Source organism: Acipenser ruthenus, chromosome 22 (genome assembly GCF_902713425.1).
Source record: "Acipenser ruthenus chromosome 22, fAciRut3.2 maternal haplotype, whole genome shotgun sequence".
Classification (NCBI taxonomy): domain Eukaryota; kingdom Metazoa; phylum Chordata; class Actinopteri; order Acipenseriformes; family Acipenseridae; genus Acipenser; species Acipenser ruthenus.
Genome location: NC_081210.1, coordinates 9,429,641 through 9,445,425, shown reverse-complemented (window position 1 = coordinate 9,445,425; position 15,785 = coordinate 9,429,641). Strand labels below are relative to the sequence as shown.

General features: G+C 39.3%; 2 protein-coding genes across 2 annotated transcripts in view; one reads left to right on the top strand and one right to left on the bottom strand.

Annotated features, from left to right (window-relative positions):
* The window catches only part of LOC117431230 (guanine nucleotide-binding protein subunit alpha-12), a 50,304-nt gene extending 44,701 nt beyond the window's left edge, over nucleotides 1-5,603 (top strand). Inside the window, exon 4 of the mRNA XM_034051972.3 lies at nucleotides 640-5,603. Coding sequence (XP_033907863.1) covers nucleotides 640-1,209 — 570 coding nt within the window. The 3' untranslated portion in view covers nucleotides 1,210-5,603. The remainder of the gene's footprint in view (nucleotides 1-639) is intronic.
* A 973-nt stretch (nucleotides 5,604-6,576) lies between these two features.
* Nucleotides 6,577-15,075, bottom strand: LOC117431229 (archaemetzincin-1-like). The gene is made up of 7 exons (XM_034051971.3): nucleotides 15,001-15,075; nucleotides 11,637-11,966; nucleotides 11,181-11,357; nucleotides 10,818-10,946; nucleotides 9,942-10,090; nucleotides 8,871-9,047; nucleotides 6,577-8,043 (listed from the first exon to the last, which is right to left on the bottom strand). Exons 2-7 carry the CDS (start codon nucleotides 11,938-11,940, stop codon nucleotides 7,453-7,455), a joined length of 1,527 nt encoding a protein of 508 aa, XP_033907862.3. The 5' UTR covers nucleotides 11,941-11,966; nucleotides 15,001-15,075; the 3' UTR covers nucleotides 6,577-7,452.
* Between the last annotated feature and the right edge of the window lie 710 nt (nucleotides 15,076-15,785).

Below are 15,785 nucleotides of genomic sequence, written 5' to 3'. Positions count from 1 at the left end.
AAACAATCTTTTGTTGCTAAAACTGATGTTGTCTAATGGATTTTCTTAAACAAAAAACAAAACCATGGTTTTGAAGTGGTTTTACAGTATTTTATTCTGATGATTTGATCCTGTTTATCCGGAAACATGTGTGTGTTTGTGTGTGGGTGTTTTTTTTTTTTTTTTTTTTTTTTTGGTGCAAAATCAAAACCTGTCTGCACTCTGTGGCAGCTGCAAGTTCTTGCACACTTCCCCTTTTATTTCTCCTGACCTTGATTATCACTGTTGTAGACAGAGCCTGACTGGACCATAAGCCTCAAACGGAAAGATTTTGTTTATTCAGCTATAAATTGTAACCTTCTAAACCACAATCTTTCATCTATGGTAAAGCAGAACAGTAAATCGTATTTAAAAAAAAAATTAAATAGTGCTTAACTTGTCATTTTTTATTTATAATTAGTTACAGTTGCCTTTTGTTGTTAATTGTTTGACTGTCTACCTTTAATGCATGTACAATAAATGCCATACAGAAACACTTTAGAGGACTAAAACGAATTTGTCCCTAGTTATAGTCTTTCATGTATATACAGGTAATATTATATCCTTAACCCCCATAAAAATGCGAAATATGCTTATTTTTCCTTTCCCTCTTATTTTCAGAATTACCTCCCGAGCAGACAAGATATCCTGCTGGCCAGGAAAGCCACGAAGGGGATAGTGGAGCATGACTTCATCATCAAGAAGATCCCCTTCAAGATGGTGGACGTGGGTGGCCAGCGCTCGCAGAGGCAGAAGTGGTTCCAGTGCTTCGACGGGATCACCTCCATCCTCTTTATGGTGTCCTCCAGTGAGTACGACCAGCTGCTCATGGAGGACCGGCGCACCAACCGGCTCGTGGAGTCCATGAACATCTTCGAGACCATCGTCAACAACAAGCTCTTCTCTAACGTCTCCATCATCCTCTTCCTCAACAAGATGGACCTGTTGGTGGAGAAGGTCAAGAGCGTGAGCATCAGGAAGCACTTTGCCGATTTCCAGGGCGACCCCCACCGGCTGGAGGACGTGCAGAGCTACCTGGTTCAGTGCTTCAACAGGAAGAGGAGGAACCGCAGCAAGCCCCTCTTCCACCACTTCACCACAGCCATAGACACGGAGAACATCCGCTTCGTCTTCCATGCTGTCAAAGACACCATCCTGCAGGAAAACCTCAAGGACATCATGCTGCAGTGATTGCCAGCCCCTCTGCACGTCGTCTACCCTTTTATTTTATTTTTTATTTATGTAGGTTGCTTGTCTGTGTGCCTTTAAAAAACACACTGTACCTTTTTCTTTCAATTTCAGGATTGTTTTGGGATGTTAAAATATATCCAAGAAAACATTACGATGGACGCAGTGAATTTGTGTCTTCTGGAGAAACTTCATTAGCGTTTGTAAGCAATTTAACAACGAATGCACTGAGCTGTACTGTACCTGAAGATCAAGCTCCTCAGCAGCCAATGGTGGGTGAAGAATCCACCTGCGGGTGACCCCGTTGTCCTGTGTGGTATGATGCCAATAGGGATGTATTGATTTTACTAAATGGAATAGATTTACAGGGTGGTTTTTGCACAATGCGTCATGGGTACTTTGACCGATTTACAGGACATTAGGACAGAATCTGCAACCATCACTCCTGACTTTCTGCAGCTGATCAAAGAACAACTGTGCCGGACCAATGGCTGAGCTCATTTGGAACATGTTCATTATAATGTTGTATTTCGTCACATGGTGCATTGTTTATAAATCGCTCTGTATCAGGAGAAATATGCAAGTTAAGATCAGTGGTTAGATCTTGGTGATAGGACTGCACTATTAATATTTTATATGCATTTCTAAAATGGATTGAATTGCCTGACTGAAAAGCAAGTTGTATTTTGACGGGATTACAGTGATTTGCTAAAAAAAAAAAAAAAAAAAAAAGAGAGAAATTGATCGAGTGCCACGTGGTGTTTTAGAACCCTTTCCAAAGAAAGTGGTCTTAGGAGTAGAAAGGTGTATTTGCATTACTGTTGATCCATTGCTATCAACCAAGCATGTCTTTTGAAGAGTGAAGGGTGCAAGTTAAAATTAGAAAGTTATACTGTACAGTGACCAAAAGGAGCACAAGCAAGGCTGTGTGATTTCGCTAATGTTCAGGGATGGAAACATCCAGTTTGTTTGCTTGGAGCACAGAAGGCTTTTTTAATATTGCGAAATAACGTTTTGGAATACAGTCCTAGCAATCTGCTCTGCTGGGAAATCGTTGTTATGCGGATGAAAAAAGTAATAACTATTTTATTTTATGATGAGCCTGTTCTGTTTCACTCTGATTAAAAGTCTAGCCGTGTGCACTTATAGACCAAACAAAGACTTACTTCAAAGTGAAACTATGTGATCATAATAATAGCGTAGTGCAAATACAGTCGGAATTACAGTAACAGATGAAGAATTACACTGCTGACTCCTAATTTCTTGTAGCCAGATGCCTTGTACTGAATACTGAACTGAAATTCAGTTCCAGCATAGTCTAGTCAGAAATCTGATAGGATGACTATTCTGCCATTGGAATTAGTAATGCAAGCCTTTAGTACGAAATTAAGTGGCTTTAACTTTATTATCAATCGGTGATGTAAAAATTGTACATTTTAAAGTCTTTTTGATCAATATTATAAATTCTACTTTGCCGTATAAAGCCTTGTTTTGTAGTTCACTGGGTCTCAATTCATTGGTAAGCTGGGTATTTTTTGTTTCTATACACATGGAACTAAAGATACCAAATGGGTACAGAAATCTTGATGCTGTTGCCTCTTTCACAACAAGTTGCGCAGGAACTAGAGAACCGGTCGATGAGGAGCAGGGGTTATGAACTGGGGTTTAGTCTGTATGACACACCATGTTGTAAGTGTGTTCCAGTCACTGACTTTTTGGTTTTTGTATACAGTGAGCTCACTTCCTGTATAGTCACATTTTTAAATTAAGACTATGTAGGTCATCACTGATGTTGTTAGCCAGCTTTCTAATAGCCAGCTGTGACTAAGAAATGTCTTAATCCTAACCCTCAGTTAACTGCTTCAGATCCATCCAGGAATGCATTGTGAGTGAATGCTTCCCAAAATGCAGCCTTTATTTCCAAATGCTTACTCTAGAATCACTTCTCAACTCCCACAATCCACTGCCCCCCACTTTCCCCCTAAACATTGTGTTTCTCCGGGTCAAGTGACCAGAAAGGTATGTGTGAATACCATCACATAAACAGAGACTGGATTTGTAATGTGGTATTCACCTGTAAGCTTGTTGCGGACAGAGCATTTAGCAGATTTTTTATTTCAGTTTGTTTGTCTGCAAAACTTGATCTTGGGATAATTCTTCAGCAAATCATAAACGCTTTAGGTTAAAACACTGTTGTGGGTGGGTCTTTACTGGTACAGCATTATAAATCCTCTTTCTTATACTGTCTACTGCAGGGGTCTCCAACCCTGGCCCTATCTTGCAGGTTTTATAGGTGTCTTTATGTCATCATTGGCTAAAGATCTGGAACACCTGTTAATCCTGACTAATTAAGCCAATAATTGGTGCAATCAAGTAACTGAGAGCTCGGGTGAAATGAAAACCAGCAGACCCAGTAGCTCTCCAGGACCTGGTCTACTGTATATACCCCATAAATATGGATAAACTGAAATAAACTGCTTATTCATTTAACTAAACAAAATGAAAGAAAGAACAATTATATTGTAAATAGGAATTTGTAAAGTAACCTTTGTCTTCACTGTGTCTTTGGCAGTATCCTCTATAGCAGTAGTTCTCAACCCTGGTCCTTAGGACCCCCTGTGTCTGCTGGTTTTCATTTCAACTGAGTTCTCATTTACTTAATTGAACTCATAATTTGCTTAATTAAACCTTTTTTACTTGTTTTCAGCTCTTAAACCGTTGCAGATTTCAAGTTAGCTATAACATTTTATAAGTAACTTGAACTCCTGAAACTGTTTAAGAAAAAACAAGTACAAAGGTCTAATTGAGCAAATTTATCAGTTCAATTAAGAGTCTAGTTAAGTAACTGAGAGATGTTTGGAATGAAAACCAGGAGACAGAGGGGGTCCCCAGGACCAGGGTTGGAAACCACTGCTCTAAATAATGGAAGCTCCAAAGATGGCACTGTGCTTTGGTGTTTGTTTAGCATATCTTGAGCATATCTGGTGAATTCAGAGCTCATTTGTATTCAGTGTCATGCAGATAAAATGAAAGTCTGTAGTCTGTTTCTCTGCAGATGGTGTTTTGAAACCTACCACTTTTTTTGTGCAGTGTAACTACAGCTTGCAATCAAAGAGGTTCCCCAAAGATCATGTTAAAATACTGGCTCTCTAAACAACTCCAGATCAGTCCAGGTTCTGTTGTATGCACTGTGGTGGTGTTTGTATTTCAGCACTCAGCTGTCTCCTATATGTTCAGCTTTCAATGTCACATTGTAGTGGCAGGTAAGATACTGGTATGTGTGATAATGAGTTTATCCCTTTCCTGTAATAAATAAACTGCTGAAAGGCCCATTCCACGTTTCGTGTGTTGCAGTTCGGAGCACACCCTCCTGCATTGTAATGTAGGCTGAAACCATTTTTAAAAGGCACAAAAGCTTCCTAAAGGAACATTCTTGATTCACATTTTTAAAACTCATAAGGAGTGATTTCCAGAGTCTTTAATGTTGCTGTAACACACGCAACGTGGAATAGGTCTAAAGTGTTAGTAAAGGCAGGAAAGAGGCAAGCGTCAGGGGTCACACTTGAAACTAAGCTGGGCTGAGTGCCATACTCACTCAGTCTGCTATGCTAATTGTCAATGCAATAGAAGACCTGTGCAAACTGGTGGTAAATGTTCATCTAGTTCTGTAGTGAGAGACAGTGGTCAGGTTTGTTTATTTTTTCCCCCACATCAAAAAGAAAGGGAGTCTGGGGGATCATTACTTCTCATATGTATGTGGTTCCTTTTATCCTGAGAATTTAAGAAGTCAGAGTACTTGGATGCCAGTGATCTGTATCTACCCGTACACAGCCAAATGTGTTTATGAATCTCGATGCTGGGGAGTAGTTTTCATGTCCGGTACAGTAAGATATTGTGCTGTCCACGGAGTACAATCACGGCTAATTGTTTAATGACTTGTGTAGGTTGAGAGGATCCTTTTAATCAGCATTGAGCCGTTCTAAATGTTAGTGTTTCAAAACTCTGGAAATGTTAAACACTTGGTTGTAACAGCAATGCTAAACCTGCATCTCCCCTTTTTTGTTAAACAAATTCAACACCAAGGTTCAGGCACAGTGCGTCTGATAATTATGTAAAGTAAATGAATAATACATTAAATGAAAACTGATTTGTCACATTTGATTCATGGCTGGAGAGTGAACCGAGATTTCCATTTGAACTTCTAGCCTTGCTTGCTGTATTTCCTGTGTCCTTTTTTTTCTTTCCCTGTAGCATAGCGATTCTAAGAAAAAACTAACAAATAGAAACTGTTTCTTGACTGTAAAAAGCTTTTAAACTCTGAATCAATTAACTGTATTACAGTTGTTCTGTACATATGGATTGTATAAATACATTAAATGTGCTTTATGTAGAATGTATTTATTTGAAATGTGTTTTTCTTTTTCACACCAGTGTGTTGGCAGCATGTAACTTCCTGCTGCAGAGTATCTGTTTAGAAAAGAATGTTGAAGGCCATGGTGGGAGGACTGATAATCACCATGTCTAATGCGCGTGAGTGGCACACTAGAGAATAGCCTTGGTTTTTTTCAAAGGAGCAAGCTTGTAGCAAGGGGAGTACATAACAATGTTCTTGAGTTCCAGGGAAAACGATAACCGTTTTAAGATCTGTTTACAGAAGAAGTTGCACGAACACTCCCCAATTTCTTCAGGTTCTGATTTAAGTTTTAGGGTTGAGATTAGGAATGCATTTATACAGCTAATGTGACACACAGATGTATTGAATTTGGTGCTTGTCCCTGGGGGGTGTTTTGAGGGAGTCTTTCTAAATGGTGTCTGCAACACTGAGGGGGACACACGACATGACTCTGGGTCTGTGGCTGCACCCACAGGGAACCACCATTTATTTTAAATATACACATAAACCAGAGTTACTGCGTATCAACTAGCTCTGGATTGTTATTTGCCTAGCTGTAAAAAAAAAAAAAAGAAGCTGTAGAAAATTTTCGATTTTCATTTCAGTAACTCCAGAAAATAACCACAAAAAAAATAAAATCTTAAAACTGTTTCACGAGAGTTATCTGGTGGATAAAAATTTGGAAGGCTTTGTGACTCTTTGTGATGGGAGAGAGGGGGGGGGGGGGGGGGGGTGTTGGGCATGGGTGCTGAATACAGATTTATCCACTGCAGTTCAGTGCATGCAGAAAAAAACATCTTTTTATTACGGTAACTGTTTTAGCTTGGTCTTTTCAAGTCCAGGTCAGTTTGAGTGTCTCACTTTAAGGCACGGTTTTTTTGTTTTGTTTTGTTTTGTTTTTTTCATAGGTTTTTTTTTTTTTTTTTTTTTTTTTTTTTTGGAACCTTCAGTGGAGAACAAGCTGGAGACACATAAGATGGCCTGTGTGTTATTTGAGCAAAATCTCATGACTCCTGTTATCCCAACGCTTCCTTCAGGCTGAATTTAATTAGTCAGGGGTCGAAATAATCAGCTATCGGCGCATAGGGAACAGCTGTGGCCCACAGTAACAAAAATGAAATCCAGTTTAACGTTCCACTCTTAGCAAATAGCAAGAAAGCGCTCAGTTTATGTGCCTTGTGGATTGACCAACCAATTGTTGGGCAGAGAGCTTCAAATCAGACTAATAACGCATGCCCGTTTTAAAGTTTTATAAAAAATAAAAAATCTGAATTTAGTGTCTAAAACTCTCTTCCTGTTTACATATATTGTTGTATAACAGTAATTCCATTTGCTTTTTATACTGTTGTAATTGTCCCGCATTATTTATTTTTTTTAAAGAATTTCGGTGCCTGTGACTTGGGTATCTTTCTTAGGTACAGTAATAACACTCAGATACAGCTTTCAAGGATAAAGGCATTCAAATGTAACAGATTTTATTTCTTCCATACTTTTGATTCTGACTTCAATGCTTATTGCCTAACCTGACATCCCTTTCACAGCATGTTGCTGCTTGTGCCAAGTTATACAACGGGAGGGGAGGGAAGGGGCTAAAACACTATAGAAGAGGGTGAAAGGACTTGCCCTGGGGGTTCGAGCTCAGGAAACAAGTGGCAGGATTTCTGGATATTGGTCCTCCGAGCCAAACTGGAAGCTGCACAGCAGAACAGTGCTGACTTCTGGATTCATGCATGAGTTCACAGTCTGTATCTACATTTCAAGCACAGCGATGGCTGGATTAAATACTTTAAAGAGTACAGAAGCGAGACTGTGCAAACAGCAAAATGAGGGGCCCCTGGCAGTCAGTCAGTTAGTCAGTCTTCAGCACTTTCATCCAGAGAGTAGGAGTTTGTTTTTAACAGGTTCCTGGTGCTCAGCCTCCGACGTAGAGAGGAAAGCTTCGCCCCGATTAACTTTTTCAGTCGCCTTTCATCTTTAGGAGCCTCGTAAACGCACTTGACAGCAGGGGCCCTTTCTGTAAAGCTGCTGTAAGCGGGCAGAGCGTCCACAAAACTGTCCAGCTGGGAGACCTCGTCCTCTGAAGTCTCTCTCTCCAAGGCTGCGACGCAGACCCCTAGCCAAGCCACATACTCTTTAATGAGGTCCGTGGACAGGTGGGTCTCAGCCAGCACCCCCTCGCTCTCCTGAGGCCTGGGGTTGCTGGATGAGGAGGAGCCCGCAGTGCTGGGTGGTCCATCGAGCTGCAGCTCCTGGCCGATGGAGAGTTCCTGGCTGCCTGTGTCGGGTCTCGTCGGCTCTGGCGTGTCTGATATAGGCTCGGAATGGTTCTCACAGGACACACCAGAGTCTGTGCTGAACAGGATGTTGTCCTCGGAGGCTGCTCTGCCGATAGAATCCTCGACCCCCCAGGTGGAAGAGATGGATCTTGCCCAGGTTTGTAGTTTCTATAGAAGGACAGAGAACAGTATAATCTGGGAGCTATACTGTAATGCACTTGTAACTTGTTAATTGTTTACCTGTTTAGTGCTGCTGTTTCTGCTTAGATAATTATTTGGCAGGCTCAGTTTTCAACTATCTGCCTTCAGGAGTCTTTTCAGAAGCAATTTTGATGGAATAGTTAGTAAGCCAGAATACACATAATAAGGTATTACAGGTAAGAAGTTAAATGTTAGAGACATGTAGATGATATTCCTTTAAGGAAATCCACTTAAACAGGTGGAGAAACTGAGGTATTTCTCCTAATAATGTCGCAAACTGTATTTTGCAGCACATTGACTTGCGCCATTCACAACAGCATCGTCAACAACAAAAAAACACATAATGAAATTCTACATTTAGAAAAGCAAACAACACATGGATGTAATTACTGTGTTAGCATTTAAACCTGTATGTCTAATGTCTTCTCGGCTCATTATCTTCTGCTTGAGAGGTGTGATGGTAGGGAGGCTTCCTATCATAACTGCTCCCTCTGCTGGTGACAACAGCACACAGCACAATTAATTTATCAGGGTGCAGTCTTTTCTTTATTTGCTTGCCTTAATTCACAGCTTTTATGTGTTTTCATTTTTTATAATAACTTGTACAGTCTTTCAATCTACTGTGAAATGATTACTCTTTTTCAATTTCTGTGCCTGAACTGTGCTGGTCTTTATCGAAATAGTTACATAATACTTTTAAATATATTGACAGCATAAGTACAGAAGTACATTTTATTATGTTTATTTTGTTATTATTAACTTTGGCAGTAACTGTCTTGGTCCTGAAACCACACCTTATAGCGCTCTATTAGAGTGAATCCAAGGGCATACTGAAGCTTCCTCAGACAGACTGGGCAGAGGTCCATGGGCCTCAGAAATACTTGGTCCTGGCTGGTGCCTCCCTGCATTGCACACCGCAGCCACCTGCAGTTCCCCATACCAACCAGGTGCCCGACCTCATGACTCAGGACCTTGGATGCAAAGACACGTTGCTTCAGAAACACAATTACATGAACTACCTAGAACAACAGGCGTGTGTGGAGTTGAGACTGCAAATAGTACTACTTTAAACAGGGCTAGAATCAGCAGTGTGCACAGTCACTGCTTACACAACACACTCAAACCAGAAGGACTTCAACTGGAATACTAAGACTTAGCTGCAGTGCAAAGTTTGCATCTTTGTTTTGTAAACGTGAGGGCAAAAACTAGCGAGAATTATCCGGTGCACAAAATATCTTTTAAAATTCCCATCCCGAGTCGTTTGCTTTTAGTTTTGAAATAGCATAGTTTTTTTTTACACAAAGCTTAGCTATAACATTCACAAGCAGAAACACAGGGCTATGCGAAGTCTGCTGAGCCTGGCCATTCGTACTGTCCCACCACTATGAAGCAAGATGCACATTACTGTAGGCCTAGAACTGTATCTCTGCAATAATGAATGCCCATAATTCAGTGGCAAAGATACAATTTAGTTACAATGGCCAATCTGTGTGAGTGGAGATTAATCCTTTATCTCCCTGAAACACACAATGCATTTTCTTTATGCTCTAAATGGCTTTCACAGCTCACAGTACCAACAGTTTGATTGTTTACTGCCAGACAGTGAAAACACTTATATCAGCACTGTCAGCTGATTCGCATCCCCGGTTCTGTATGGTATACCGTACATAGGAAACATGTCATAATGCATTAGCACTTCTTGTTATAGCGCATATCTTATTACAGAACACAAAGTCTAAACTGTAGCTCCCAGCTGCAGCATTATAAAGGCGGAGCAGAGTATACTGAATGTTTGTGGCGGTAGTATTCTAAGGCAGACAGGATTGTTGGTCGTTTGTTCTTTCTTGCAGGTTCTTTTCTCTCACCTTGCAGCACTGCAGCACATTGGTCACAGTGAAAACCTCCAGATGACTCTTGTTGCCATTATCTTGGGCTTCGTTGCTCTGTTCATGTCTTTGACAGTATTTCTCTGAATGTGTTCCAACAAACCTGGCAAAGCTGCAAACTCCCACAGCTACAAAAACAAAAATAACATTCCGACAATTTAGGAACGCACCCACAGCCTTGTGGATCTCATCATCTCTCAGGAACTAAGGAAGGTAAGGACTGGTCGGTGCTTGGAGCGGTGACCAGCACTGGCTGACCCCCCCCCACCCCCCCACCCCCCCACCCCCACCCCCCGTGCCCGCTAATTTTTGCAAGTCTTAAATTCCTATTCCAATGCCAGGGATGATGAAACCTGAGGCATGCAGCTCCCCTAGTGGTCAAGCAGCATCCCCAACAGAGAAGCCCACCCTACAGAGATGCCTTTTTAAAAGGTTGCTAACTTCAAGATGACCTTCAAATGATGATCAATAGCCAAGAATTTGAGTTTAAGTAAAAAATATCAATTTAAATAAATCAATCTATTCCTAATGAATGCTGTTTTGCTGGTATTATCATCAAAATGACTTCCCTTTGAAATTATCTGTATTGGCCTTACATTTTGAATACTCATAGGATTGCAACAGAAAAAAATAGAGCGCCTTCTGGTGGCCAAATTTTGTAACTGGACTATTAGTTTAAATGGAATTTCATTTGCATCATTTCTCCTTAAACATAAAAATCTTTCCGTTCCAAATGTGCAACACTATATTGGAGGTCTCATTTTGATCACTCATGGACCCTCGCTTTGGCAAACAATGATATTCGCTATACAGTCGCGGCGTCATTTCACAAGTAAGCAAAAAGTAGACACTTACCCTGCTCAGCCATGGTCTTCCCAAACGTATAGTTCCATGTGTCGCAGGGGTACAGGTCAAGAAAGGTGAGGCCCAGAACACAGAACGCGTCCGCGGGTTTGACCTTCCTCAAGTGTTTCAGGATTCCATCTGGTGCCAGCACAACGCAATGAGATTTCACAGGGAAAAGACCTCTTACATTGAAGTTGCTGGTTAGCTAGATGACCACAGATGTAAATAACATGTAGGACTATTATTACCATAATGCCATAATACTGAATTAAAACTGAAGTTGTTTTAAAGCAGCGAGGACCAAGGTCATTGCATTCTTTACCTTTTGAAGAAAATAATGGACAGAAAAGGATGCATCTTGTGCTGACATACCTGTGTGAAGCTGTAGGGTCTGTGAATCGGGGTTGTGCCTGAAATGGCAGTTAATGGTAGACGAGGGTATTGATGGAAGCAGCTTCACTTCAAGCCCACAGAAGAACGCCTCTGCATAGGATTTCAGGGTATCTAGAAACAACACCAGCGGTGCCCCCTCCCCTGCGTCAATCAAATCTAAAAAAAGTGAACGTCGCTTTATTTTATGTAAACACCTGCCATAATACTGTGAAAGGGAGGCAGGGCCACTATGGGCAGCCAGAACATAATATCTTTTCTATTTCTACTGTTTAGAAAGGATCTGATATCTTTTCTCATTTTTATTTTATTTTGCAGTTTGTGCTAGAATAAAATATATTTACATTACAACAAATACATGTATGTCAGTTATTCATTAAAGCTTATGTACACAAACACATTGATTTCCCGTTGGTGTTACTCTGTTTCGTGAGCTACCTATGGGCTGCAGGTAGACAGTTTTCCTGTAAGAGCTGCACGGCCTTCTGCAAGTGGAGCTGTAGAACGTCTCAAAGTCCTCTGGAGCTTCCGGGCGACTTACAAGCCAGTCGAAAGCAGTCCTTATCTGCAGAGTCTGGAAGAGCATCCTGTTGGGATTGTATGCCTCCGATAAGAAGTGTTTCTCTGCAGTGCAGAAAGTGCTGTCATACAGCTCCTTCAGGCAGGGATTTGTAGAGACAAGAGCCTCTTTCAGAGCCCGGGGGCCAAGATAGAACTCCTCGCCATGTCTGTGATGCAGCATTCTGTGTGGGTGTCTTCTGATGTCACCTGAAGGAGAAAGCAAACTCTACTGATCCGCCACAGTTGATTCAATTATATATAGCCCTGTTAAATACGTGTTTTTTTTTTTAAATATGTAAGGAACTCTGAAATGCAGCAAATAAAAAAAGACTTGTGTGAATTATTGTTGCAAAAGTTTAAATGAACAGAATTATGAATGTAAAGGCTATCATTTTTTGTTGTTGTTTCAAAAATGAAACTAAACAACACAGAATATGAAATTTGCACCCAACTTGTTTTACTAGTTTTGTAACGTTTAACCATTTATTTTAACATTTAAGAAAAGAGGCAAACATTGCTGGCCCATTTTATAAATATACATATAGCTATAAACAATAAAAACGAAACAATAATATAATAATTAGCCACGATTGTTAGTTGTGTAGAATGTCGGTACTCAGGGTTCCACAGCAGCAATGCTAGGGAGATTTCTTGAGAAGCAGGAAGCAGTGTTTGCAAAAGACAGCAAGCACTGGACGAACATCTGTAAAAGAGCTACCAACACTAGAAGACCTTGAGGTTATGCTCATGCCTGTTGAAAGGTTTAGGGACACCTTTAGTGGGTCACGGTGTCCTTCTTTTGACCTGTGTTGTCATATCTTGATGGTCTGCGTACTCCGCAGGAGAGTGGTCCTCTCATGGCAAAAGAGAAAGTGGACAAGCAAGTCTGGTCTTAGAGAGATGTATCAATTTCACTGTAATTCTAAACAACACCATCTTTCTTGATCCTTGCTTTCATGCACTTATGTTAAATGATGAACACAAACATGCCATTACTGAGTGTATAAAGCTTTAAGTTCAATTCTTATGAATGTAAAGATTACAGAAAATACTGAGCATGAGTGTAAGCTAAGCTCTAAGAGCAGATAAGACTTAAAGGGGGAGCTTTTTCAGCACTAAGGCAAAAAAAAAAAAAATTATACATTTTTGGAAAGATATAAAAAAAAACGTTTCTGTTCAAAATAAAGCATTTTCGCTGGAATTTTAACGTTTCAAAACACCAAAATGAATTATCACGATAAAAGACGTTATTGTGGTCATTTTACAGATGATAATCGTGATACAAAAATGCCATTATCATCCCAACACTAACTATCAGTGTGACTAAGCTCATATGGGGCTTTAGCAGAGCACTGGTAATGACAAACCCTCCTTTAGCTGAAAAACAATCTAATCACATCACGAGTGCCTCAAACAATAGAGGCCATCTTGTCACTATAGGGATGAATGCTGTAATTGTAAAAGTGATTGCACTTGACAAGTGTCCCTTACTGTTACTGGCATCAAAAGGCTTAGCCAAAAAAAAAGTCTCTGTTGTCAGTGATCTTCCAATATCAGTTTATTTTTGTCACTGTTCACCTTCTCTTACCACTTAGTGGGTAAATACAGACACTTGAAAAATGATTGTTGAGATCAGCAACCTAATATACATGTACTAGCAACCTTTATTATTATTATTATTATTATTATTATTATTATTATTATTATTATTATTATTATTATTATTATTATTATTATTATTATTATTATTATTATTATTATTATTATGATGATGATGATGTTTAAATGCCTTCATGTCTGAAAGACATTGCAGTATAAATTATAGACCACAGTTTAAATTAAAGCGTGTTTGTGGTTTGAAGGGGACCAATTATACTTTGAATTTAACTTTTAGCTAGTTACAGTCTGCTATGGAAAGCCAATACAGCAGCAATAGTGGCAACCCAATGTTCAAAGAAAGTGTAACAGCAGGAATCTATCTAAGTGCAAAGGGTGATGGAGATTGACAGGAGAGCCTGCACTGTGCCTGCCTGATTGGCTGGGACTGCGATTGCACTGTACCAGTAACAGACCCCTTGTTTCTGGGGGGGGGGGGGGGGGGACATGAATGTTTATGTTGTATCAAAGAATAAAGCAACCTTTGTTTTGTGAACTCCACAAACAGCAACCTTTCCCTCCATTTATAAGCAACGCTCTGTGTTGGCTGATTATGTATTATTATTTTTTTTTTATTAGAGCAGAGCACAATTGAGAGGTGATTAGAGAAGACACTGGTTTCAGGCAGTTACAGTTATCTGGTCATGTGCACATTATAAATAAAACCGCTATTGTTGTTTTTTTTTTGTTTTTTTTTTAAAGAACCGCACTCGAACTTTAATCACAATAGTTTATTTACATACAATAAATCAACTAACATAGCTTACGCAGCATTGAACATATAGCCTAACATCAACAAAGTTGTAGAATGAATATATATATATATATTAAAGAGTAAAATTAATTAGTTAAAATTGTCATCCCGTCCACGAAGTCAGTACTTGTCAGACTCATATGTAAATACTTTGGTTTTCTGAAGTAAAATAAATAATGAATTACCGATATAAACTTTCCTTATTTCAACGTTAAGAAATAAACATTATGCGTGCAGCACACATAACATAACAATTGGGTGAATAAACTAGTTATTTATATTTATATTATATATATATATATATATATATATATATATATATATATATATATATATATATATATATATATATATATAATATTCTCCTAGGGGACAAAATTGGGCGGTTTCAAACTGACGTCACTGATTTGGATGGAACAGATTATGCTTGAAAGAGACATGCCGGAGACTGGGACGAACTGTGTCCGTGCAAAAATGAATTTTTAAAACATGCAATGAAAGACGAACAATGAGGGAATCCTTATACAAGCTGAATGTGTCACCGTCAAAGCATTCCAAATACTAACTGCGAAACTGCCTTTCTCCTCCTACACATTCTAAAAGGAACCGCGCATCAATTCCACTCCACTTCTGGAATATTACAGCGTCCCCATAACATCCTGTTACTGCAGGTAGTGTATGTAGACTGCCTTACTATTTGAGCGAAAGGGTAGCTAAAAAACATAGAACAATCGTGTAGCAAGCAACTGTAGCAGGCAGTCATATACGTATGCAGATTGCTCGACACTCCCTTAAAAACAGTGACAAAAGAAAAAAAAGCTGTACGCTTACCGTACGAGTGTGTGAGGAGAGAAGAAGGATGAGATCGGGGTGCTAATAGCGACTCAGATTTCCACAGTGTGGCACAGGCAGTAACGACCAGGGGTGTAGGGCACCTTTATTGCGGAGATTCTTTGGGGCGTAAGTAGGCTACAGATCACCCTATTGCAGTGTGCTATGAGAAATGAATGGCAGGGTTTGTAGTGCCGTCTGTTACGTGCTAACATGCAACATTTTTTATTATTGGGGACTGGAATAAAATTTAAACACGAGTTGGAATGTTATTATGGAATAACAAGATTGTATGGTACTTCTGTTTTTAATCATTAGTGAGTTTTAGCCATACTTATGAACAGCTTTATATTTAAAATACACACTACAACAATAGGTAATTTTATTTGTATTTTTACACAGTTTTGATTTAAAAAAAAAAAAAAAAAAAAAAAAAAAAACTGTAAGGGAAAATTGCTCCTTTTCATAAACCGCCAAATACATTAACTAATATATTTGAATATATATAGCAAAACATTGACATACTATACTGTTTAAAAAATACACTGCAAAATACTTGGTAATCCCGAATACATTGTTATATATTACATAAATTAAAATGCAATATCTTGCGATATTTAGTTTTATAAGGAAGAAAGCTTTAAAATGTAAAATATACACTACAGTATACTTAAGCATTTGAAAGTTTGTCCATGATTGCCAGAGGAGGAAAACCAGGGAAGTTCAAACTGAACATTTGCTGAGAGAAATCCTGTAACAATCAGTAACATTAAAAGTATGTGTAA